We start from the raw sequence: 24,563 nt of genomic DNA, 5'->3' as shown, positions 1-24,563 counted from the left end.
CATTCCCCAACTCTCTGTGAATGGTACTCACAGCCATTGATCAGTGTTCTTTGATCAGTAGTTGTTGATCAATGGTCAAGACAATTTGCATATAAATGATCAAGGAACTGACCTCACAGCCCATTGTTCATTAAGTGGGATAGTTTCAGTTATTGTGCAAATGTACTGTTTATAAGGTTGGGGAAACCTGCAGTCAGCTGAGATTGAAGAAGTCACATGAGTGATGAAACGTTTATCCCACCGAAAACGCTACGTCCAGATGAACAGAATCAACCTTTTGGGGTCCCAAAGATTGAATTGGTTGCTAGTAAATTGCCACTGTCTCCCATAGTTTGTATGGAAGACACAGATTTGTCTGCAAACACTTGCCAACTATATAGTGTAACAAGTGAGTTGCAGTGGCCCTGAGAGGTCAAACGCACTGCAACTTAAGAAAAATGCTGCAAAAGCACACAAAACACAGCAGTGGACTTTTTAAAAAAAAAAAAATGCCACAGTAGCTCATGAAAAAAGACGTAAAAGACAACAGAAGTGTTTTTGGGGAAACAATAACATGATGGACCAGCTGCAGAAGGGACAAGCTAACGGTAAACGTATTAAACATTTTACTACAGCATTTTATGAATCATGCAATTAAAACACCAGTTACCGTGACGTAAACCGGGAATGGCAGCCGTTCAGTGTCAAAAGGAAAAGCTGTACCTTTTAAAATATGTTAAAACATTCTCTGTTTCTGGTTTGGGTTGCACTTTTTCCAATTTTACTACAGCTCAGTGGTTAGTTGGCAAGTGTGTGCAGATAAATTAGCATCTATCATGCAAACTACAGGCAACCACATCTACTGAAGCAATCAAAAAGGAGTTTACATCTTTACCTTGTGACCAGAGGTTGCCACAGGGTTGCTGACCAGTCTCTACACCTGTGTGATTGAAGCCTTAGTGCAAGAAATATACGAAAGGTTTAAAATCTAAGTGTCAAAGATTTAATGTTACCTTGCAATGCTTTAGAACAGTTGCTAACAGTGTGTAGTATTTCCTTTCAGACCCTTGCTAAAGAAGACTTAGCAAGTGTCTTAGCAAGTGTTTGTTTACCAAATGACTTAGCAGCATATTTATTAAAAAAACAAAAACCTAAAAACCAACTTGTCCTTAAATTTATACTCCAGCTGCTCTTGATGGAAGATCTTTTCCATCATTCATGCACTTCTGATGCTAAACACAGAAAACTTAGCATGTCTTTGCATATTAGTTGAAAAGACTGGTCATAAGCCACATTTGGTGGACTTAGTGATGTGACGATACATGAATCAAGGATCATGTGTATCAGTGAGTGTGAGCGACGGACACACAGTGAGTCACATTAAGCAAGGAGTTGGCTTTCTAATGTTTCCTCACACATTAGCTCAATTCAAACTCCTTGATACCCGCAGATACTCAAATATCACTGACATCTGTAAAGACCAAAGACATATTTGCCTTAAGGTGGAACTTTTAAAACGACTTAATGCTTTTTTTCATTTCTTCTTCTTTTTTTTTTTAAATGGATAAAAGTCATTGCATCTGCAGACACTGCAAATTCATCCTCCTGTTAGTAAGATCAAAATGTGAGGCTGCATGAGACCTTTTTCCAAACTGATTTCCCATATGAGGTCTGACTCTTCTACCTGTGAACTCCCAAATACCTGCAGCAAGTACATACATTTAAGGGGATTCAAAACCCGTGCTTCTTTTTAAAGTACTTGCCAGTCTCGTTTCAGCTCTTTCTTTGCCTCACACACCTGGCTCACCACCCTTCCTTTTTAGTAACTGTCTGTCCTCTCTTGCTTATCTCTTCCCTAATCCTTTCAAACATCCGGAGACTCCTTGTACTGTAGTCTGTGATCCTATTCCTGCTCTCATTTCCCACATTTCCCCAAACCTTTATTTTTTTTTATCACTGAGTATTAAAACGAGTTAGAGGCTACCTTGGAGAGTCCCAAATGAGGATTGCTTAGTCACTCAAACTCAAATAATAGAAGAACAGAATAAGGAGAAAAAAACACCTCTCCCAAAGACACAGCAACCTGCACTAGTTATGCCCTCTTCTTTTTAGCCTTGATACCAAGCTGTACTTCACTGTAAAGGTCCAGAAAGTTTTTTTTTAAACAAACAATAAATTGAATGCAAGGTTGATTTTTTTGGGTGCAAACTTGAATAAGAATGGAGACATGCTTTTTTCAAGAAGTCCTTCTTTCACAAAATCTGAAAAAAGGCTATTTGTGTGATAACCTGCAGCCACGTGAAAGCAAACGTGTGAATTCCAGGTGTAAAACTCCAAATGTGCACTCACCCAGACAGCTTTGGCATCTTGGAGAAACCAAACATGTCCCAGAAGGTTTACGTCCAAAAGCTCAAGTGCTCCACATCAGTATTCTAATCCACACCCAATTCCCCTCACAGTTAAAACCAGGACAATCCAGCGTCAACCTGGATCCATGTCCGGAGTCAGCAAAAGTCTGTTGAATACCTCGCAGTTACAGGAAACAAGCGGCAGCAAGTATCACCCTTGCTGAATGCCCCATCCAGGGTAGAGTGTCTTAAGTGACGGCAGAGACAGCAAGGGTCACCCTGCACCTCTCCTGCTCTCTGTAGGACGAGTCAGTCCGTTCTGCAGCTTTCCACCTGGATCATTTGGGCTGCAATGAGCCCTCTGTGTGTGCTTCCCATCTCAGCGCACGCAGAAGTGCAGTGATCGTAACCGCGGCGAGGGAGGGAGAGAGAACAGGAGAGGGAGATAAGAGGGAGGGAGAGAGAGAGCAAATGGATGATAGAGCCTCTCTGGCTCTGGTTTTGCCCCCCCCCCTCCCCTCCGTTCATCGGGGCTGCGCGTCTCTTTGCAGGGCAAAGGAGAGGACGCATGGGGGGTACAAGAGGAGGAAAACAAGATGAGAGATGGAGGAGGGACAGAAAGGAGAGTTAAAGTGGATTGGTTGTAAAGAGAAAACAAGTGATGGAGACAGAAGAAGGGGGGCTAGAGTGGTGACGGGCAGAGGAAAGCTGACTCTGCAGAACAGGACGCTGATGAGAGCGGGACCCCATCGCTCACGGTTTGCCCGTTAGGTTTCATAACGTGAGCTAATGCATGGGCACTCTCATCCGGAGCGCCATCACCATGACGCAGAACACAGACGGCTTCCTGGTTACTCATCAGATTAAACATTTGGCTTTCCATCAGTTTTAAGGCGTGTCGCAAAATGTTTTTCAATTTAGCCTTTTTTATTAAAAGAATGCAAATTATGTGGAAAAGTTGGTCGATCATTGATTGTCTCTGACAGGAACAATAAAAGGCTCTTGTTACGTTACATCCCATCATGTGATGAAAACCTATCAAGTCAGGTCTAACAAGTGTGTGTGTGTGTGTGTGTGTGTGTGTGTGTGTGTGTGTGTGTGTGTGTGTGTGTGTGTGTGTGTGTAAACGCACACAGATGGTTCAGTTTTAACAAGATGCTGCTCCTGATGGCCCCACGTCACAAGAGGTGAAAGAACAAACACAAGTGAGATAAGGACGAACTGAGCTGAATGCAAACAAGTGTGGGGGGGGGACTTTTTAGCATCATATGCAGTATAACATGCATGTTTTTTGTTCTTTAGTTGAAGATGATAAGGATCGGTTCTTTCAGACCGTTGTTTCTCTCTGTGCCGACTGTAGTAGGCGGAAGTCACTACGTCGGCTGGTGACCAATTTTTCATTTCTTTTTCATTTCTTCTGCTCTTCTTCATCATCTTCTATTTGGGTGCTAGTGTTTTCTTTTAATGGCTTCTTTGAATTAACTAATCAGCTTCGAGGCTGAAGTAGTTCACAAGTACCATCCTGAAATGCGCAAGAAGTGTGAAAAAGTGCTTGCTGCCTTCCTGATTTCCTATGTCTTTGTGTTTGTCACACTTTTTTTATGTTTCAGATCATTACATAAATTTAAATATTAGACAAAGATAACAGAAGTAAACACAAAATGCAGTTTTTAAATCAAGGTGCTTATTATTAAGGGAAGAAAAAAATCAAAGTCTACATGGCCCTTTGTGAAAAAGTGATTGTCCCCTAAACCTAGTAAGTGGTTGGGCCACTCTTAGCAGTTACTGCCAGGTATTGCAAACACTTGCTTGCAGTTGTGAGTCTTCTACAGCACTATGGAGGAATTTTGGCCCACTCATTTTTGCAGAATTGCTGTAATTCAGCCACATTGGAGAGTTTGACCATGAACCGCCTTTTGAAGGTCATGTCACAGCATCTCAATCGGATTCAGATCAGGACTTTGACTGGGCCACTCTAAAGTATTCATTTTGTTTTTCCTTCAGCCATTCAGAGGTGATATTGCTGGTTTGTTTTGGATCATTGTCCTGCTGCTCAACCCAAGTGTGCTTCAGCTTGAGGTCATGAACTGATGGCTGGACATTCTCCTTCAGACCATCACTCGATCATTACCATATTTTACTGTTAGTATGATTTTCCTTCTCTGAAATGCTCCGTTACTTTTACGTCCGATGTAATGGGACTCCAAAAATCTAAAAAAGTATTTCCCCAAAAGTCTTAGTTTTTCCAGAAAACATCTTGATAATCTCTGAGGCAAGCCTTCATGTTCCTTTTGCTAAGCAGTGGTCTTGTCTTGGAATTCTGCCATGGCTGCCATTTTTGCTCAGTCTGTTTCTTATGGTGGAGTCATGAACACTGACCTTGATGCAAGTGAGACCAGCAGTTCTGTTTTTCTGGGGGTCTTTTGTGACCTCCTGGATGAGTTGTCGATGCGCTCTTGGAGGATTTTGGTTGGCCTGTCACTCCAGGGAAGGTTCACCACTTTTCCATGTTTTCCTCATTTGTGGATAACGGCTCTCACTGTGGTTCACTGGAGCTACTCTACTCCACTTTCAGGCCGTCATATTTAAGTGATTTATTAATTGAGAACAGGTGTGGCAGTACTCAGGTCACAGTAGTGTGGCTAGAGAACTTGAACTCAGCTTTCCAAACATGTGATACTTCACAGATAATTTATGCTATAACGGGAGGGGCAGTGTACACAGGGCCATGTCGGTTTGGTTTTTTTCCCCCCCTAAATCATAAACACCTTCATTCAGAAACTGCATTTTGTGTTTTCCTGTGTTATCTTTGTCTAATATTTGAGTTTTTTTGATGATCTGAAACATTTAAGTGTGACACAAAAACAGGAAATCAGGAAAGGAGCAAACACTTAAACAGTACTGTATTCTGAAGTGGGCTATGGTCTCGTTACATTTATATAACTATTAATAGAAATGTATCCAGAGCAATGAAAGAAAAGTCAGCAGCTCCTGTGATATTTGTAAATACTTATCATATCAAATATCAATGGGAGTCTCTATAGCTGACAGAGAAAGGACATGGATAACGATACACTGGATGGCATCTTCTGGAAGGCAAATATTCATTCAAACTTCCACAAGGCTTTTATAACAATGCCAACATTCTTGGACAATGCAAACACATACATTTTTATAGTCAAAATGGACTTCTACCCTGTAGCAATGTGCTGTTCACTGGTGTGTCTGTGAATTAGAGGCATCATATGTGTCGCCTCTCTTGCTCGGAGTGAGAAGCAGCAAAGACATAAAGCAGGCGGTTTTCATCAAGCAGCTTTGATGCAAAGACTCTTTGATAGCCTTCTCTGTCCCTTAGGCACACACTGAAGCACATGCATGCATACACATCAAACATACTTTTATGGGTGGCAAGATACAAAAGGTTTTCGTTACCCTCTCATAATTTCATACTGGTTTAGGCACAAACCCATCTCGGGCCAGGAACAACACAAATGAAAACCCTCTTTATCTGTTGGTAGGTTCAATTTCCTGGATGCATTTTATTAAAAACTAGAAGCTATTTTGGGGGTATTTGGTGTTGTGTATCACTAGGTACTTTCAGATAACAATTTCAGAAATCAATCATACTAGTTTTGAAATAATGGGACTTTTTTGGTGAATAAGCAACCCAAGTGGGTTGCTGTCTCTCTAACGGTGATGGAAGTGGTGATGTGTGATTTGTCCCAATGAGACAAAAGAACAACCACTAGAGCAGGGCACAAGTTCTTCATAGGGCTTCTTTGTTTTTAACAGCATGACAGAATCTATTGTTATCCATTGCACGTGTTCTGAAATATACTGATAAGTCTCTTAGGACTTCTATAGCAGTAGACAAAGTTCCTGTCCATACAAAGGCATCCAATGAAGACAAGGCATTGCAGATAAAACATGGAGTTCAGATGTTGTTGTATGAGGTGCTGGTTGGGTGTTCTTGTCAGTTTTAGAAGTTGGAAAAACCATACTTTACAAGACAAGCTAATTGGATTGCAACTTGCAGAAGCTTGTGTCAAACAATTGGTTCTTGAGTGGGAAAGCAAGACAAGTGGTACCTTTAAGCTTAAAAGATTGGTTGAAGTAATTGATGAGGGAGCTGCCTAACTTTAAATTGACAGGATTATAAAAGGCGAAGGGATTCAAGAGAATGGAAAGGAGCCAAGAGGTTCAAGGACTGAGAGAGAAGGAATGACTAAGGAAGTTTGGGAACGTGATACAACTTTGCCAAGGTCTTCAAATTTCTATTTTATCATTTTGACTTGTTCTAAGGAGATGTTGTTTTTTTTCACTGACTTCTATTAATGAAAAGTATGTTGGTGCCTGCCATAAAAAAAGATCTTACAAAGGTAACCCTCATGAAGTTTGAAAAGGGTTAGAATACAGGGAAATTCAATTTATTCAGCAAACCTAAATTAGAGCCAAAATGATTCTGATTTTGTGCATCATCCTAAAAGGAAAAAAAGAGCAATTCAGTTCACCAAAGCTCACACTCTGGGGCAGAAACGCGTTATAAATATGCAAAAGGATGAAAAAGATGGTTTATTAAATAAGTCTGCATTCTTAACTTTTTGAGTGGGGGTGTTTGAAGGTCATGCAAGACCTTTTACATCCAAACTTGTAATTTGCTTCCGCACTTCACTGATTCCACCTCCAGTGGCTTGCAGAGCCATACAACTTTCAAAGCTGTTCCATCTCAGAGGGACTCTGAGTGCAAACTTTGATAAGTGCTATATGAAAAGTAAGCTTTCTTACCTCAACAGACAAAACAAAAGAAAACTCAGTGTTTTCTTTCTGCCTTTTACTGTCTTGAAACCAGTTATTGTTTCTTGACATCTTGTTCAGTAATCAGTGTTATAAGTCTGATTATTTTAAGCTTTAAAAAAAGTAACTCAGGGGTGCCAGTTTAGCTCAGTGGGCGAGCAGGCGACCACATGCCACATGGCCAGAAATCAGCGGCCTGGATTCGAGTCCGACCCGCAGCCCTTTGCTGCATGTCTTCCCCACTCTCTCTCTCTGCTTTCCTATCTTCACTATCCAATAAAAGCAAAATGACAAAAAATAATATAAAAAAAACATAATCAAAAAGGCTTCTAACACAACTTCAGTATACCAATGCAACACTTCCCTCGATCTGTTTTGATAACAGCTAATCATGTTCACATGAACAAGGGTGTATTTAATATTGCAGACAGAAAAGTTCTTAGGATCACGAAAACAATGGAGGGTAAAATATATGTATGTGTAATGATCTTTTTCTTTTGAGAAACATACCGTGTGCAAGTCTTGAGCCAACCTTTGAAACATATGGATTTAGTATATAGAGCAAAAACAGACTTGATACAATTCTAACCAACTCCAAAGTCAATATTTGGTATGACCGTGGCTCAAAGTGAGCCAAAAAAATCCTCAGTGATGCTTCGAAACATTCAGATAATGAGCAATCAAATATAGCTAGGTATTACTGTCTATTACAGGATTATTACTGTTGAATGAGTTAATCATTCACGCCCTGAAGCCTTGTGTTGCTTCCAGTGACAGCATGCAAATACTACATGGAGATAATATCACTCATGGTCCTCTTTTCTTCACAAAGACAAATATATGACACTGCAAAAATTGTCATTTTGGTCACAAATTTCCTTACATGAACTTAAAGCTTTACAGTGTAAAGTCTGTTAGTGACATAGACTATCAAACTACTGAACAGATGCTCTTTGAATGGGTCCTGACTTTGTCCCACCTCTCGTCCCTTATCCATAAAAACAACATGATTATCAGCTCTAATATCCTTTTGTAACTCTGCAAACAATTCCTTTGAAAACCGACAGACAATAATCCATGGATGTTATATCACACCAAACGCTGATATGAACTATAAAAAGCCAGTTTTTGTATGTATGTCAAATATTTTGTGTTTCCCTCGCAGTCTGAACAGAAAAGAAAATTAATTAAAGAGGGTTTAAAAATTAATTTTAATGTAACACCTGACAGACAGGATGGCGGGACTTTTTGCTCGAGGCTAACGTGTAATGTCAGCTGATTTAAAACAGCGATGCTTATTACAGTGAGGACAGATAGCAAAGCCACTGGCATCCCACTGCTGGTTTGTGTCCCATATAGATAAGAGAAGGAAAGACAGTCTGCCCGCCTCTGTCAACTAATGAATAACAATATAGCCCAAGGTCACCAATCCACTGTTAGCGACTATGAGTGTGTGAGCGAAAACTGAAAAAGGCAAAACGTGTGTGCTGCATTATTAACGCCACGCCGGCGTTCAGCACACCTTCAGTTTCGAGTTAATCATTAATCCGTGTCTGTTTGTGTGCATTTATATCTAGATATATCTTTTGTCTCCTGTAAAATACCAGAGCACATCACATCAAACAAAATAAGCTTTATAACAGTACTGCGTGATGAGATTTTCACTAGAAGTTGCTTCAGGAACAAAAAAGTCACAGAGCTGAAATGCTTTGTGCTGAAGCATATCCATCATGCTGTAAATCCAGTGATGATAGATAATGAAAGTTATGTCTCATCTTCAAGCACACTCTGGACCTTGACGACTTTGACGCTTCCTTGAGTCTTAGCGGCGGTGTTCGTCCATTAATCACTGTCACCTTTGCAGGCTACTTACTGTTCTCTGTTCTGCAGAACACTGACAAATCCACACAGAGCTTATCATATCTGCTGAAAAGATGATTATCTACTACCTGTTTTGCTTCTTCAGTTGCATTTTGATGGTAATACTTTCTGGTTGCACTGCGTTGTTTCCGTTCATGAGGTGTGGAGCTGGAAGAGGTAAGGACCGAGGAGAAAGGGAAAGGTCTAGAGCAGGGGTGGGCAAATAATTTTCCCAAGGAGCCACATGAGAAACTGTGACTCCCCTTTGGAAAATTACTTCAGCACTCCTGGTGGATAGGAGTGGCCTTTTATCCTGACTTTCTTCTCTCACCCCAACAAATGGCAGATTGCTGCCCCTCCCTGAGCCTGGATCTGCCGGAGGTTTCTTCCTGTTAAAAGGGAGTTTTTCCTTCCCAGTGTTGCCAAAGTGCTTGCTCATAGGGGGTCATATGATTGTTGGGTTTTTCTCTGTATGTATCAAGATGATGTGTACTGCATAAGAAATGGCCAAAATAAAGTTTCAAAGCAAAGAAGTTTCAAACCAATGGGTCACAGAGGTTACGTCCATAATTTAGATACAGGTTATGAGTGCTGCTTGCTACCTTTAACTGTAGTTCTTGGATTCCTTCTGTGTTTTTTGTTTTTTAAATATATATAAATACTTTTTAATATTTCAGTGTTACCTCTCTGTATCTGATGTACTGAATTCTTTTTAATCTAACTAATCTGAATAACCTGACAGTATGAGCCTTAAAAAAAATAAAACCTCATCACTTTTTCGCTCTTTAGGATCTAAACTGATTTCATATGTGGTCTCTCTGCAATCCAATAAACCGAAATCCGTTGCAGCGACAGAGAACTGTAATCCATGTGTGTGCTTCACTTTTATAAGCATTGCCTTCTTTCAAATAGATTGTCATGTCATACGGTGGTTTACGAGGTCACAGCACGGTGTGAGCCATTCAGTCCTAACATCGTAACGTTCTTCACTTTAACTATTTTGTTTGAATGTATAGCGTAATATGCAGGAACACAGTGATTAAAACATGCTGTGACAACTACACAACATCCTAGTGATAGATGAATACAATAATACTACAAAAAAGTCAAATCATCATTTGTTAAACTGTTTTTCTTTTGACCTACTAAACACAGGCAAGATTTCCCAGCATGCAACACTGCAGAGCCAGGCGTTCCTGGCCAGCTCCCTGTCATTACAAGGGATAAAGCAGACGCCACGCTTTGCATGCACACACATACACCAACTTTATGGGACTCGTCTAAACAATGAGATCATAGAATTTCATTCCCGCACCCCTTTAATCCAGCCGGCAATCTCACTGTTTCTCTCTCTTTCTTATGACACAGGCCTAATCTGATAGCGCAGACAACCCTAAAGAGAGGGAAGGGAGGGACAGTTCGAGGGAGGAGAAATGGACTAACATTATAAAACAAAGTGGGAACCAGGGAGCGTGTGACAGGCAGCGAGAGAGAAAGGTCGGGAGGATAAATGATGGATACTGGGAGAAAGGTTGTAAGACAAAGGTGTGATGCTGGAGTTGAAGATGGATTGAATGAGAAGGAGACGAGCAAAAGAGATGGGAAAGGGTCAAGTGGGGGCAAACGGGAGAAGGGATTATAAGTGAAGGCGAGAGAGAAGAAAAGATGAGGAGAGAAAAAAAGGCTTATACTTTTAATATACATAATGTAATGCAGGTCAAGATCCAGTGGGGACGTTTATTTAGAGATTTAGTGACAAGGCATGAAAGAGGGTCAACAAGCAAAGCTGGTATTTTATGCAAAGAACATCAAAAATAAATTTGTTTCAGCCACAGTATGTGGAATCAGTCCTTGTGGAGTGGAAAGTTTCATTAGATCTTGCTAGATAGGCCAGCCTTAGTTTCCAGCAGGAGAGCGCCAACGGGTTTGAGTCAGCAGTTTTATCTACATTTAAATGAAGTAAGTGCCGGTTGCTGCTATTGGTTGTTTACGGCATAGATTAATCTGTCAATTATTTTCTTGGTTAATCAATAAACTGTTTGGTTTGTAAATCATTAAAGTCACATCTGGTACCAGAAACATCTGGTTTTATCCAGTTAAAACCCCCCCGAAATGACACATTTATTATCGTGTAGAATCAACGATAAATGATAAAATAATCGAGCATAGCATTAATTAAGGCACATGCCTGGTTGATCGGGGGATCTCAGTACCAATGAGATCACCTGATGAGCATCAGCTGATGTGGCAGTATTATATGACAATACTGTTTAAAAATAATCTTGTTTTTTGCCATAACAAGTCATGGCTGATTCTCGATTTCTAGGAACCCCTGTTAACCTTATGCAGTAACCTTCCACGTAACCTGACATGAAATGGCATTACATATCGGGTCGATGCAGCCTGATATGACTGAATGACTTGGAAGGTTACGGCGTAAGGATCAAAGGGGTTTCTGGTTAGGGCGTAATTTATGATGTAGATCTAAATCACGTTTTACCGGTGTGCGCTCTACCCGAGTCTGCTCGAATTATCTGGTTGTTGCGCTCATAACGTTCCAAACACATGAATTACCAACAGTGAAGTTTGTAGAGCACCCTCTATGCAACATCAACAGAAAAAAAGGGTGTTTCTCCTGTTTCCTCTTTTAATTTTTCAAATATCAGTCATTGTAAGTGCGTGCAGCAATACATCAGCAAATTTCAGCTATCAGCTGATATATCGGTCATGCTCTAGTACTGCAATTGTATCTTTACTTACCATCCCTCACTCATCCCCCCTCCCCCTCCAAACGCCTTTGACACTTATTCCCTTCCGATGCTGACGGTGGATCAAGGAGACCAGCGCACAGGCTGCAGGCCCGGATGTACTGTCTACATTGGCTGTCTCTCACCCTTTACCCATCCCTGTTGCTTGTCATGTGTTTCTTGGTGTATTAAGAGTTTTTTCATGTGCTATGTGCAGAGGTGTTTTTTTTCTGTTCTCAAACTGATCTCCCTGTTGGAGCTCAGCCTGGGGGGAGTTATGTTTTTCTCCTTATCTTTCCTCATGTTGTGCTTTTCCATTGTTATACCTCTCTGACCTGTCTTCCCCATGTGATGTTTTTGTGTAATGTATGTATGGTCGGAGGGTAAGATGGCGCCGCCATTGCGTGCAATAGGTCGGCAGCCTTAACATGAAATTTCCCATTCATGGGACTAATAAAGGTATCTTATCTTATCTATCTTATCTTATCTGGCACCTGCGATGAGAATTAAGCCTTTCCTCACCCCTTGTTTGCAATGACTTGCCAATTAATTTATATCTGAAAATATATTAATATGAACATTCAAAGTAATCAAAGAACAAGGATTTGATTGCAAAATAATGATGACATTGGATGAAATCTCATTGGACGCTTTCACTATCTGCATTACTGACTGTTGACCCAAAGGCTAAATCAGCAGATTAGCCGACGAGGTTTCCTAAACTGGATGAAGTGTTCAAACCAGACGACATGATTAATGAGCTTGTCAGCCTTAAGTGCCAGTACTTGCCAACAAAGATGGACAATTTAAACTAAAGCTAAACTAAACTGCACACTGACAAAGGATTAATGACATTACAAATAAAACATCGACAGAAAAAAACATACCTACCATTAACACCTACTGTACATTTTTTCCTAGGCATGTGAGGACTCTGTGCTGTATATTAAAGTTTGAGTCCAACATTTTCCCAAAGTAGCCCAGTTTTTCATCCACCTGGCACATCTTATGTACCTGGAAGCTAATAGAACCTTTCTGGCGTATTACATAGGGAGCACTGATTGCTCCATGTGGGCTTAGACAAATAAAACATTTGGCTCAAGTATGCTTTCTTCCTTCTACCTCTCCATCTTCCCCCTCTTTCCCCACAACTCCTGCTGTCAGCTTACTAAACATCCCTCTTCAATAATTGGGCTTGTCATAGACATTTAGGAGATAAGGAAAACTGGGAACAGCAGAAGCCATTTGTCACCTCTCAGCATATTAGCAAGCTGCCGGCTGCGCCTGAGCTTTTAGTAGGGGTCGCTTCCACATAGGCCTGCATCGGCTGCAAAGCCCATAGAAAAAAAACCCCCATCTTCCTCTGGAGAGTACATCGATACCATGCACATATTCCCATAATGCCTGGTGTGCACGCACATAAATGGACACCCATAGTTAAGTAGACTGAAAAAATTGATTAAATGCTATTAGCTATTCTCCAAGCCTACCCTGACATTTAATTACACACACACTGACTGAGTATGAATGCTGACGAGCGATGTACTGGGTTTTTTTTTTTTTTTTTTGGAGCAACATCTCTTGAGGCAGCCAGCAAAGCTAATTGTCTGAAAGCCAAACACAGTCACACACACACACACACACACACACACACACTGTATACAGGCTTGTATTTTTAGGGAGATCGTTCGAACACTATATTTTTTAATCAGCTATATATAGTAACACCATAGAAAGTTGCGACAGGAAAGAAAAGCCCATGACAACACAAAACAAAGCAAAGCAGTTCAGTTAAACGGAAACTAAATCATTGATTTCAGTCATTTTCAACTGGGGACGACTCATTTATTAGTTAAGAACTAATGCTTGGTGAATGTAGGGACTAAAAGTGTGCTTTCCAGGCCAAGGACCAATAATTGATGATGAGAAAAGGACTCAAGGGGTTTTTTATGTGTGTTTTCTTTCGTTTGTTTTGACATGGGCAATAATCCCAGTATTGCTAAACATAACTGGGCAATGCTCCCAGTGAAGAGATGGGAAAAAAGTGTCACTGTAAAGTTTTGGGCAGAAGAGGACATAATAAATAACAGCTTTTCCTGGAACAGAAGTCAAGCGGGCACATTGCAAAAAGAAAAATACAGCAATTTTTAAAGCAATTTTGCATGTTCAAACAAATTAGGAGTGTTAATGTGGAGAGCTAGGTTGTGACAGCACACATGACGGAACTAAAAATAAAGATTAATTAAACATCATCGTAGCCAAGAAATTAAAAATTCTCTTTCAGAGGGCAATTTATACTTGCTCACTATTCTTCATGCTGTTTAAAAATAAATAGCAGTCTCTAATACGCAGAAATACGCAGTTTTGGCAAAAAAACTTCTTCTCAGGTTTGCAAGAAGAAGCACCAGGACTTCTGGATCGCTTTTGCACAGAAGAGACCAAAGTTTAGATGTCTGGCTATAATGCAAACCACCTTTTTTGACAAAAACCAAACACCTCTTGGTAACTGCGAAGCATGGTGGTGGAGGGGTAATGATTTGGGCTTGTTTTGCAGCCACACACCTGGGTGCCGTGCACTCGTTCGGTCAACTACGATACTGTATACCATGCTTTCTATTCTAGAGTCAAATGTGATGTCAAATGTCTTCTGCCTGAAAGCTAATGACGCTTTTATATTTGCCATTCACCACGTCGTATGGTGCCATGCAATGAAACTGGTGTCATTTCTCAATTTTTGTAACTCTAAGCATTCTGTTGTTGCCGCCTGAACTAGGTTGAAGACATGAGCATGGCATTTTCTACAGTCCTGATGTGGTGGTATTTTCTGAGTGGCGACACCTAGAGTTCGGGAGAATACTGCACTGGCTACTTGCGTCTTAATGATGAGCATAAATAGAAGTGGCAATGACATTACAGCAGCACAAGCTACGACCAATGCAGTGGCTGTAGTGGGGCCTTAAAACTTGACCAAAATTAGGGCAAAGGGCAATGATCCCAAACAGAGCAACAAATCCACAATAGAACGGCTGAGAAAGAAAAAAAATCCAAATCCAAAGGACAGACCTCTGAAGCAGAGCTGAAACTGAAGCACAATTTTATAGAAGAACTGGACACAAAACAGTTACTTCAAGCTGTTGGTGCTTAAGGCTACTTAATCACAGGCTGTGCTTAGTTTTAATACTGCACACAGCAATGACGGTTAAGTGAAGACATAGCAGGCGATAACACGACTCTGTGTAGGTCTTTCTTTTCGACACCTTAAATGTGTAATAGGCAGACATCACAAAAACAAAAGAAAACAGAGAGCCGACACACTTACCCAAGAAGTTCATGTGTGCTAAAAATGAGTAGATGCTGACTTTTGCTTTCATGCAGGGTTATAACGCAGTTTTCCCAGTTGAAAGTCCTTTACTTAATCATTTAAGTAATTAGTTTTTTGTTTTTTTAAGTGTGTACACATGTGTGGGAGTTGAGTTCCCTTTCAGACCACTTGAATTACAGCATCATAAAAGGTTATTATTCATCTTTTGTCCAGTGGCAGCAAAACGCATGTTGCCTACGTCAGCTTTAAAATGGATTGCAGGCTGAAGTTTCAATTAGTTTTTATTAGCATGTCCCTGAACCAGCAGCAACCAGCAGCAATAGCTTTTAAAGTGCAACTTCACTTCAGAAAAATAAGTTAGGGATTTTTTTCCCCCAACTATTTGGGCATCAAGCATCAGAGAGTGTAATCTAATAAACAGCTATTAAGGGGAATTTTAAAAACCTGATGATCCAAATCTCATCCATCTGATAAAACTTCATTTAACGGGCGCAGCTCAAAGCATATGCAACTGTGGCATATGGGTTTTAACTGTTCCTCCACATGTAGAGGCAGAAATCCTGTGACGTCCCCGCTGAATATAAATGTTCCTTAAATGGTTGAGTCGCTGCCATGTCTGCATTAAGTCATTAAGGGATTTGTGGCTTTATACATGAACTCATTTGATATTTGGGAATGATATCTCATTGTTTGGAAACAGATGACGGATTTACGGCACAAATCCCCAGTTAGCGCATGGCTGGTCCGACACCACACATCCAGTTATATATTACAAATGCTGTTCTCAGTAATATCGCATTTCTTTGCTTCTCTGGAGCAAAACCAAGACCAATAAATAGCCTCAAAATTTGCATATTAACTACGGTTAAACATTAAATGATTTTCTTAATACATACTTACATTAGAATATCCATCACAAGTTCAGCCAATTTAGGATGCAACATTTGGCAGCAGGTACTTTCCAAGATATTACCCATAAGATGAAAGCTAGAAACTGACACCCAGTTTCTGTTGGTAGTCTGATTTGCAGCCCTGTAGTGTAGATTTCAGGAATTGCAATACGTGAAACTCACTTTTGTGTGTATGTTTTATTCCACACATGCTGAGGGTTTGGAATAATAGAAGCCGGGGCTTCGACTGTGTGTTTCACGATGCCTTCCAAAACCATAGCTCCGTTTCCTTTTTCCAGCCAAAAGAAATTTACATGAATTTTCCATCTGACAAGCGGAAGAAGACTTGGACGAGAACTAGACATTGAGCACCTGCCAGCAAACTAATCGGCCTATGACCGATTTGGCCTCGAGGCTCGTCCTGCCCGACCCAACCTATTCGAGCACAAACACCCTGCAGTGCGGCGGGAGGCACAGGCTGAGCGGCCATGTTTTAAAAACAGGGGAAGAACGGCTCGCAACTTTTCTGCCTGTGTTTGAGAACGGGAGAATTAGATTTGGCTTTCAGCAAAACAGCTGAAGAGTCTTGTTTCACTCAGATGGAAAAACTATGGTGACGACAGGAAACCACTGAATTTCATCACATTCAAATCTTATTATAGAAAGTTTGTAATACCTCAGGATCTAATTTCCTTGTTATGTACAAGTCCAATGAGATTGAAATTGTGGAACAAATGGAAAAAAGAGATCACCCAAGGGATTTTCAGGAAACGTAGGTGCACTTTCAACCTCAGATGAATAATCACAGTCAAGAAATGAACAATGCCTCTCATTTCCAATGCTTATATCCTAGTTATGCGCCTTTATAGAATTACAGGTTAAAGCTGGAGTCTTAAATGTAATTTGTTTGGGAGTACTCCACTAAATATGCACTCTCTTGCTTTTGCATATGAACTAACAGCAGCAAAGGAAAGGGAAACTGTTATCTAATTACCTGTTATATCGGGCTTAAGATTTCCTTTCCGAATGCAGAGTGTCAGGCCCAGTTCTATGAGGGTGCAAAGGCACCGATTACAGCCTTGGTTTAATATATTAGAACCTCTGCTGAAATATGAATAACAAATGTGCCGCAAAGACATGCCATTAATTATACCAAGGACACGGTCTTTTGTGAAGTGTATCATAAAATGATTGCAACCTAATAAGCAAGGGCGAACCTCTGGTGATGAAAAATTAGGCCAATGCAGAAGAGGCAAAAAAGCTGTAGTTCCTCTAATGACCACAAGGCGACAAAAGAATAGAATAGAATAGAATAGAATAGAATAGAATAGAATAGAATTCAACTTTATTGTCATTGCACATGTCACAGGTACAGGGTAACAAAATGCAGTTTGCATCCATCCAGAAAGTGCTTTAGTCGTGATATAGATATATTACAATATAAATTAGCAACAATAGAGATGTGTAAGTATATTACAGAAATGGGTCTATTATGGTATGTTATAATGTACACAGTGTGAAGTATGTTATGAATATTCTATAACTATAAGTATGTACAGGCTGTAGTGAGTACAAGCTATGTACAGGATATGAACAGGATATAAATATGAAATAAAAACTATACAGAAATCTGAGATATACAGTTATACAGAATGTGAACTATGTAAGTTATAAACAGTTGTGGGATTAAAAATTATCGTATGTACAGAATGATTATCTACACAGAACTATACAGTAGTGGTAAAGTGCTAGTGGTTGTGGGTGTGTGTATGTTCAGTCCATGAGTTTAACGTGGGTCAGATGTCAGGAGGCAGAGTTCAGGAGTCTGACAGCTGTGGGGAAGAAGCTGTTCCAGTACCTGGTGGTCTTAGTCCGGAGGCTCCTGTAGCGCCTCCCAGAGGGCAGGAGGGTGAAGAGTCCATGTGATTGGTGACTGGGGTCTCTGATGATTTTCCCAGCCCTTTCAGAGACACGCTTCCTGTAGATGTCCTTTATGGCAGGAAGTGGTGCTCCGGCGATGCGCTGGGCAGTTTTCACGACCCTCTGCAACGCCTTCCGGTCCGAGGCAGAGCAGTTCCTGTACCAGACTGTTATACAGTTGCTCAGGATGCTCTCGATGGTGCAGCGATAGAAGTTCACCAGGATGTCTGAGGACAGGTGGTTCTTCCTCAGAGTCCTCAAGAAGAAGAGGCGCTGGTGAGCCTTCTTGACCAGCTTGGAGCAGTTGGTCGTCCAGATGAGATCCTCGGAGATGTGGACTCCCAGGAACTTGAAGCTGCTCACATCGCTCCACAGCCATCCCCTTAATGTGGATGGGTGGATGTGGGTCAGCATTCCTCCTGTAGTCCACGATGAGCTCCTCAGTCTTCTCGGTGTTAAGCAGCAGGTTGTTTGTGTCGCACCACTCAGCCAGACGATCCACCTCCTCCCTGTAGCGGCCTCATCGTTGTCACTGATGAGGCCAATCACCGTGGTGTCATCTGCAAACTTAATGATGGTGTTGGAACCATCAGCAGGTCTGCAGTTGTGGGTGAAGAGGGAGTAGGGAAAGGGCTCATCACACAGCCCTGTGGTACACCGGTGTTCATTGTGATTGTTGATGAGCAGCGGTTATCCAGTCGGACATGTTGGGGGCGGTTGGTCAGGAAGTCCAGTAACCATTTGCAGATGAGGGAACTGATGCCCAGGTCTGTCAGTTTCCTGATGAGTTGTGAGGGTGGATTGTGTTGAATGCTGAACTGAAGTCTATAAACAGCATTCTGGCGTAGGTGTTGTTGTTGTCCAGGTGTGAGAGGACAGAGTGCAGTGCGATGGACACTGCATCCTCTGTGCTCCTGTTCTGGCGGTATGCAAATTGGTGGGGGTCCAGGGTGGGGGGGAGACAGGATTTGAAGTGTGCTAAGACCAGCTGCTCTAAGCACTTAGTGATGATGGGGGTGAGGGCTACTGGGCGGTAGTCATTGAGGCTAGATGGGTTGGAGTTTTTGGGTATCGGGACAATGGAGGTGGATTTGAAGCAGGCCGGTACCACAGCGTGGAGCCAAGGACAGGTTGAATATGTCTGTGAGCACTCCTGCAAGCTCCCCAGAACACGCTCTGAGAACACGCCTGGGATACCATCAGGACCTGCAGCCTTGTGGACATTGATCCTGCTCAGCACTGCTCCTACATCGGTGGGGGAGAGAGTCAGAGGTTGGTGGTCTGGCGTCATGTCTGTTATGGTTGTGGTTGTGGGGTTCCCTCGCTCAAAACGAGCATAAAAGTTGTTGAGCTCGTTGAGGAAGGAGGCATCAGAGGATGTGGGGGAGGGTTTGGTGGTCCTGTAGTCTGTAATGGTCTGGAGTCCTTGCCACATGCGTCGGGGGTTGGAGTTGGAGAAGTGTTCTTCTACCTTCTTTTTGTAATGGTGTTTGGCTTTTTGATGCCCTTCTTTAGATTAGCCCTGGCTGTACTGTGGGCGTGTGCATCTCCTGACCTAAAGGCGGTGTTGCGGGCCTTCAGGAGGAGACGAACATCCCGGTTCATCCAAGGCTTCTGGTTGGGGTACATGGTGATCCGTTTCTGGGTGGTGACACTGTCTGTGGTTTCGGAGATGTAATCCAGTACAGATGAGACGTACTGGTCCAGGTCTGTGTGGGTGAACATATTCTAGTCTGTGTTTTTAAATCTGTCCTGGAGCACTGCGTCTGTCCCCTCTGGCCACACTTTAATTGTCCTCACAGCAGGTTTCACACGTTGGATGAGTGGTGAATACCTAGGTGTGAGGAACAGGGAGAGATGGTCCGATTGTCCAATGTGGGGAGGGTGTTGCTTTGTAGGCTCCAGCCAAGTTGGAATAAACATGGTCTAAAGTCTTGTCTCCTCTGGTGTGGCAGGAGACATGTTGGTGGAATCTGGGGAGGACTGTCTTTAAGTTGGTGTGGTTGAAGTCGCCAGCAACAAAAGGGAATCAATCTCCATAGTCCCAGCTTTACACCATTTAAAAGCATATTTATATCCTGGTATAAAATACAGTTTTGGCCTCTATATAAAGTTTCACCCTTCGCAATAACTCTCAGTTCTGTATAACTCATCCACCTTCATCCACTGTTGGTTGGTAGCTGTCCCAACACAATCATTTGGATCAGTTCACTCTGTATGTGCAGCCTGTTCCATTTGGAGCATTTCAAGTGGCTTATCTGCGTAATATTATGGCTTGCTATTTTATACAGCACATCCTAGGCCTTTGTGCTTAATTTTTGGTCAGTGAAAATGTGATATTTTATTAAATTATTAGGCCATTTACTGCTACTACTAGGCAACAGCATTGCGCCGTACAGTCTGAATGTAGCTTGCTAACCAAGCAGGATAGCACTGGCTAATGAATTAGCACTCCACTCTGCATTCCGTATAAGCTAATTTCGAGTTACAAAACAAACAAAAGGGAAAAAAACAATATGGCGGCACCGAAAGCGCTAACCTGACGCTTTAAAATCGTTGATGTCATGGTGGCTGTTTATTATGGCAATAGCTCTGCTTTGTGGTTGCAATGCAACGTTTTTCATCCGGATGTATTTTTATTACTTTGGCAGAAGAGAAAAAGTACAACTTTCAGAGAAAGGGATTGGTAGTAAATACAGAGGGAGGAAGAGAGTAATGAGTAGAAAAGGGTGGGCAGAAAAATCAACAGGATAAATATTACGTGGAAGATGAAGAGACAAGAAAAGAGAGTGCCTCCGGAAAGTTCTGGAAAGCAGAGAAACAAAAAGGGATGCTAAGAAAGTGCACATATGAAACCACAGTTTTAACCTCCAAATTTATATTGAAAAAATAATTTAAAAAAAAGGCATTATTATATTTTAGAGCTTGCCACATGGATGAACATAAAGTTCCTGTATTTGTGTTTTTAATCTAGATAAAAGCAGCTGTAGATGGCTATAAACTAGGTGATAATCTGTTTTTGGCAGGCCGCGATCACTTTTAGGTGTCTGCCCTTTTGCACCGCAATAATTTTACACGCACCTTAACTGATTTTAGGTTTGGAACTGGGCCTGTAGAACCTAGCCAGACATCCGAGGCAAACCCTTTATACTGCAGTAGGGGGTAGGAGGAAAAAGCACAGCAGATTCCCTTGACTTTACTTGTCTCACTCTTTCTGCAGCTGCTGAGTCAACATTCAAATATTTGCAATATCGGTGGTCAGAAAACCACGAACAGCAGGTGGAGAGATTGAAAGAAAATCAGTTCATGCCTGTCTGTCTGCCTGACACAGCAGAGCCAAGTCTGAATCAAATTTCATTTGTCTGCTTTCTGGGCCACATGTTTCCAAGCCAATGACCTATCACCTTGTTGCTGTAATCCTTCAACAATGATGCTGCGATCTGGCGCTTCCTCAATCCTACAGTCCACTGCTGACCAGCAGCTGCATGGGTTTATCTTTATGTAGGAAAAAAAATACACAGACTCTGCAAACTCACATCTTCTCTTCTTTTGGCTTTTCTTACAGCTGTTGTAGCTTAAAGATAAATAAATAAATAAGAGTGTTATGAAATCAAAAAATATCACTCAAATTGATTTGGCTCATATTTAAATGTGTTCATTTTGTTAACCTGGATGTTATTTAACACAACTTACCATATATTAGGTTTAATATAGCAATAACTGTGTCTACCATAGGTCACCGGTTTCATACTAGCTTCATACTAACTTCACTATTATTTTTATTTCACTATTAATTAACCTAGTTAGCCATTGCTAGTAAAAATTTACCCATACCCTTTACTTTTCATAAAACAATACTTCTAAAATATTAACATAATCATTTTTTTTAAATCAGCTATTAAGCCGTAATTTTCATCTACTTCAGTTAAGCTTTTATTAATATTAATCCTTTAATGTTTACACTTCAGCCAATCATCTATCACTGTGGTCTATTTTAACCATGCTAGCCCCACGTTTAGCTATTTAGCCACTAACTTTAGCTAACAGTTTCAAACATTTACCCATTATTGTTGTCCATTTCATAATAGCTGCTAAAAATTGTAACCATTTAGCATTACTTTGACCTAAATTTATTTAGTTACAGAAAGTTACAGCTTTTAGTTACATTTTAACCTTTTTTTAGCTTTTAGATAATTTAACCTTGTAACCTAACAGTTTTAACCATTTGATTGCTAGCCTTAGGTAACAAGTTAAACGATTTATCCAGTACATTTGACTTCTTTTAACCACAGAGCCTTACTTTTAGCTAATTTAACCAATAGATTAAGATTTGTTTGACCAGTCATTACTTAAGCTTGTTCATACATAGCTATTTATTTTCACAATTTTGACTCTGCTTGATTGCTAATTAATTTCAATGCACCTAGTATTCAGCGTTACAACTGACAAAATTAGCAATTTTTTCATATTAGCTGACCTACCAGATAATATTTTAATGTGAACCTTGACAACAAAAGTGCCTTGAGGTGCCCAAATCTAGCAGCTGAATGTCACATTGTATTACATATTCATGGAAGGATCAGAAGCAAATTTGTCCAATAAAATTTATTATCATTCCAAGTAAAAACTTCACCAGGCTATTGAATAGACAACATTAAAACAACCTCCTTCTGAGCTTTTTTTACTCTCTACAGTAACTACATAAAACTCCTGAACTAGCATACGGTATTCATACAGTCTGCATGACCATACCATAAATGCATATTCAAGGCAAGCAACTTGTGTTCAAAATTTATGTGCAAAACCACATTTTAAGTGACCACAACCCACAAATATATGCACACACGCACACACACTTCCCAGCAACCATCTAGCTAAACCCTTCAATCCATGATGTAATCTCTAAGTGTGTTCAGTAATTACAAGGTCTCGGGTGCTTGGAGCCACCTCAGCTTATGTAACTTAAGATTCACGTGCCGTTAATTCAGCGAGCGAGATTACAATATGGTTGTTCTAAAGCCTGCCGCGGGACGGCCCAGTATTGCATCCAGCTCCTTGCTAGTCAGCAGATGATGAAGAAAACTAAAAGCATGTATAAACTCTCATTCATAAGAGAAATCAAAAGAAACTTTGAGATTGTTTGGCTAGGGATGCAAAATGGCACACTGAGCAAACTTTAAAACAATATGCATCTATGTCAAGCACATATTTAAGCTAAAGTCATGTATGCATTTTTGATGCCTCATAATTATAACAGCTATAGCTAGAATTTGATCCCTGCTTTGATCAACGTCTCTTCTTTAAAACATTTCACTGGATTAGATGTACAGATAATAGTCACCTCTGCATAAGCAGGATCAACACAGAGCTGACTTTGGCATGCAAAACAGATATAAACTTTATTCCCAGTGCACTTAATGCTCATATGCTTCAGATAAAAGCACATAGTGATGAGACGCCATCAAAAGCTCAAAGATTGAAAATGGGTCTTGAAAAATCGCAAGAGTATTCATTAAAAATCAGTGGCCCTGAGCCAGAGGCCCATAACTGGCTTCACTACCAGCCGCAATCTCTATGAAAACCTCCCCCGGAGCTTCATCAACAAAGCCTTCACTGAAGAGCTTTAACACGCTGGAGGCTGAAAAAGGATTACTTCAAATCAAAGAACAACAAAAGCATGTACGGAACAAGCGGCGTCTAGGGGCGCCAGAACTTACTGGAAAGCTGCTAACATTCCCAGTTCGTCGTCATCATCACACGGCTCCATCCTGTCAGCTGGACAGATGAAGGAAAGATCGGGTGGAGTGAGCGGAATGGATGCCCCAGCCCCACCACCACCACCTCCACCACCAACAGCCTCAGAAAAAAAAGAGCTCCTATCTCGCTCCGAGTCCAAGTCCTCCTCTAAAAAAAATCTACTTCCTCTGAATCTCTTTAGAAAAAAAAATCCCCAAACTCAATTTTCTGTGTGTGTGCATGTGTGTGTGTACATGTGTTTGCATATGTGTATATCTTAGTGTGTTCCTGTGTTTTTTTTCCTCATTCCTAGCTTGGTGCCAAATGTTCCAGCTTAGTGCTGCTGTGCAGCACCGCTGGTGATGGATTTAGCCAGGGCATCTGGGCCAGGGATAAACTCCATTCACACACACACACACACACACACAAATGCACGGACACCCGCACACACATCGCATGCACATGAGTGTCATGTGGCATAGCAGCGGACAATGTTGAGACCCCCCCCTCACAAAACCTCAACAGTAAGATCACAAGATGTGAGCTTTACAGTAAAGACACACACACACAGATCCACACACTACTTTTGCGCTCGCAGAGCATCCGCACAGAGCCGCTGGATCAATGCATGAACAGATGTGTGCCAACTTCAGAGCTGCCACTAAGCGCAGACATCAGCAGCTGTACTTACACATGTGCATGTGTGCGTATCTCTTAAACCCCGCTGCTCCTGGGGAAAGACGCGTGTGACATATAGTAGGCACCTCACTACATTTATGTGTTTGTGAGAGAATCAGTGGCTATGATACAATCCTCTGTGGTCAGAGCAGACGGAGGTCAGCTGTGCCTGTGGGCACGCAGCAGACAGTGTGCGATTAACACAACAATGATGCATACAATAAGAGAAGGACAAAAAATAAGAGCAAGCTCATCCTTGCTGACTCGCTACAGAGGAGAAGCAGGGCCT

At 41.2% G+C, this 24,563-nt stretch overlaps 1 protein-coding gene across 1 annotated transcript in view; it reads right to left on the bottom strand.

Moving 5' to 3' along the window:
* Nucleotides 1–23,664, bottom strand: part of LOC116328880 (FERM and PDZ domain-containing protein 4-like) — an 84,104-nt gene extending 60,440 nt beyond the window's left edge. The window contains exon 1 of the mRNA XM_039607388.1: nucleotides 23,578–23,664. Within this exon, the coding sequence (XP_039463322.1) occupies nucleotides 23,578–23,627 (50 nt within the window). The 5' untranslated portion in view covers nucleotides 23,628–23,664. The remainder of the gene's footprint in view (nucleotides 1–23,577) is intronic.
* Between the last annotated feature and the right edge of the window lie 899 nt (nucleotides 23,665–24,563).

The sequence above is a fragment of the Oreochromis aureus genome, linkage group 23 (assembly GCF_013358895.1).
Source record: "Oreochromis aureus strain Israel breed Guangdong linkage group 23, ZZ_aureus, whole genome shotgun sequence".
NCBI classification, from domain to species: domain Eukaryota; kingdom Metazoa; phylum Chordata; class Actinopteri; order Cichliformes; family Cichlidae; genus Oreochromis; species Oreochromis aureus.
This window is presented reverse-complemented; position numbering and strand designations above follow the sequence as displayed.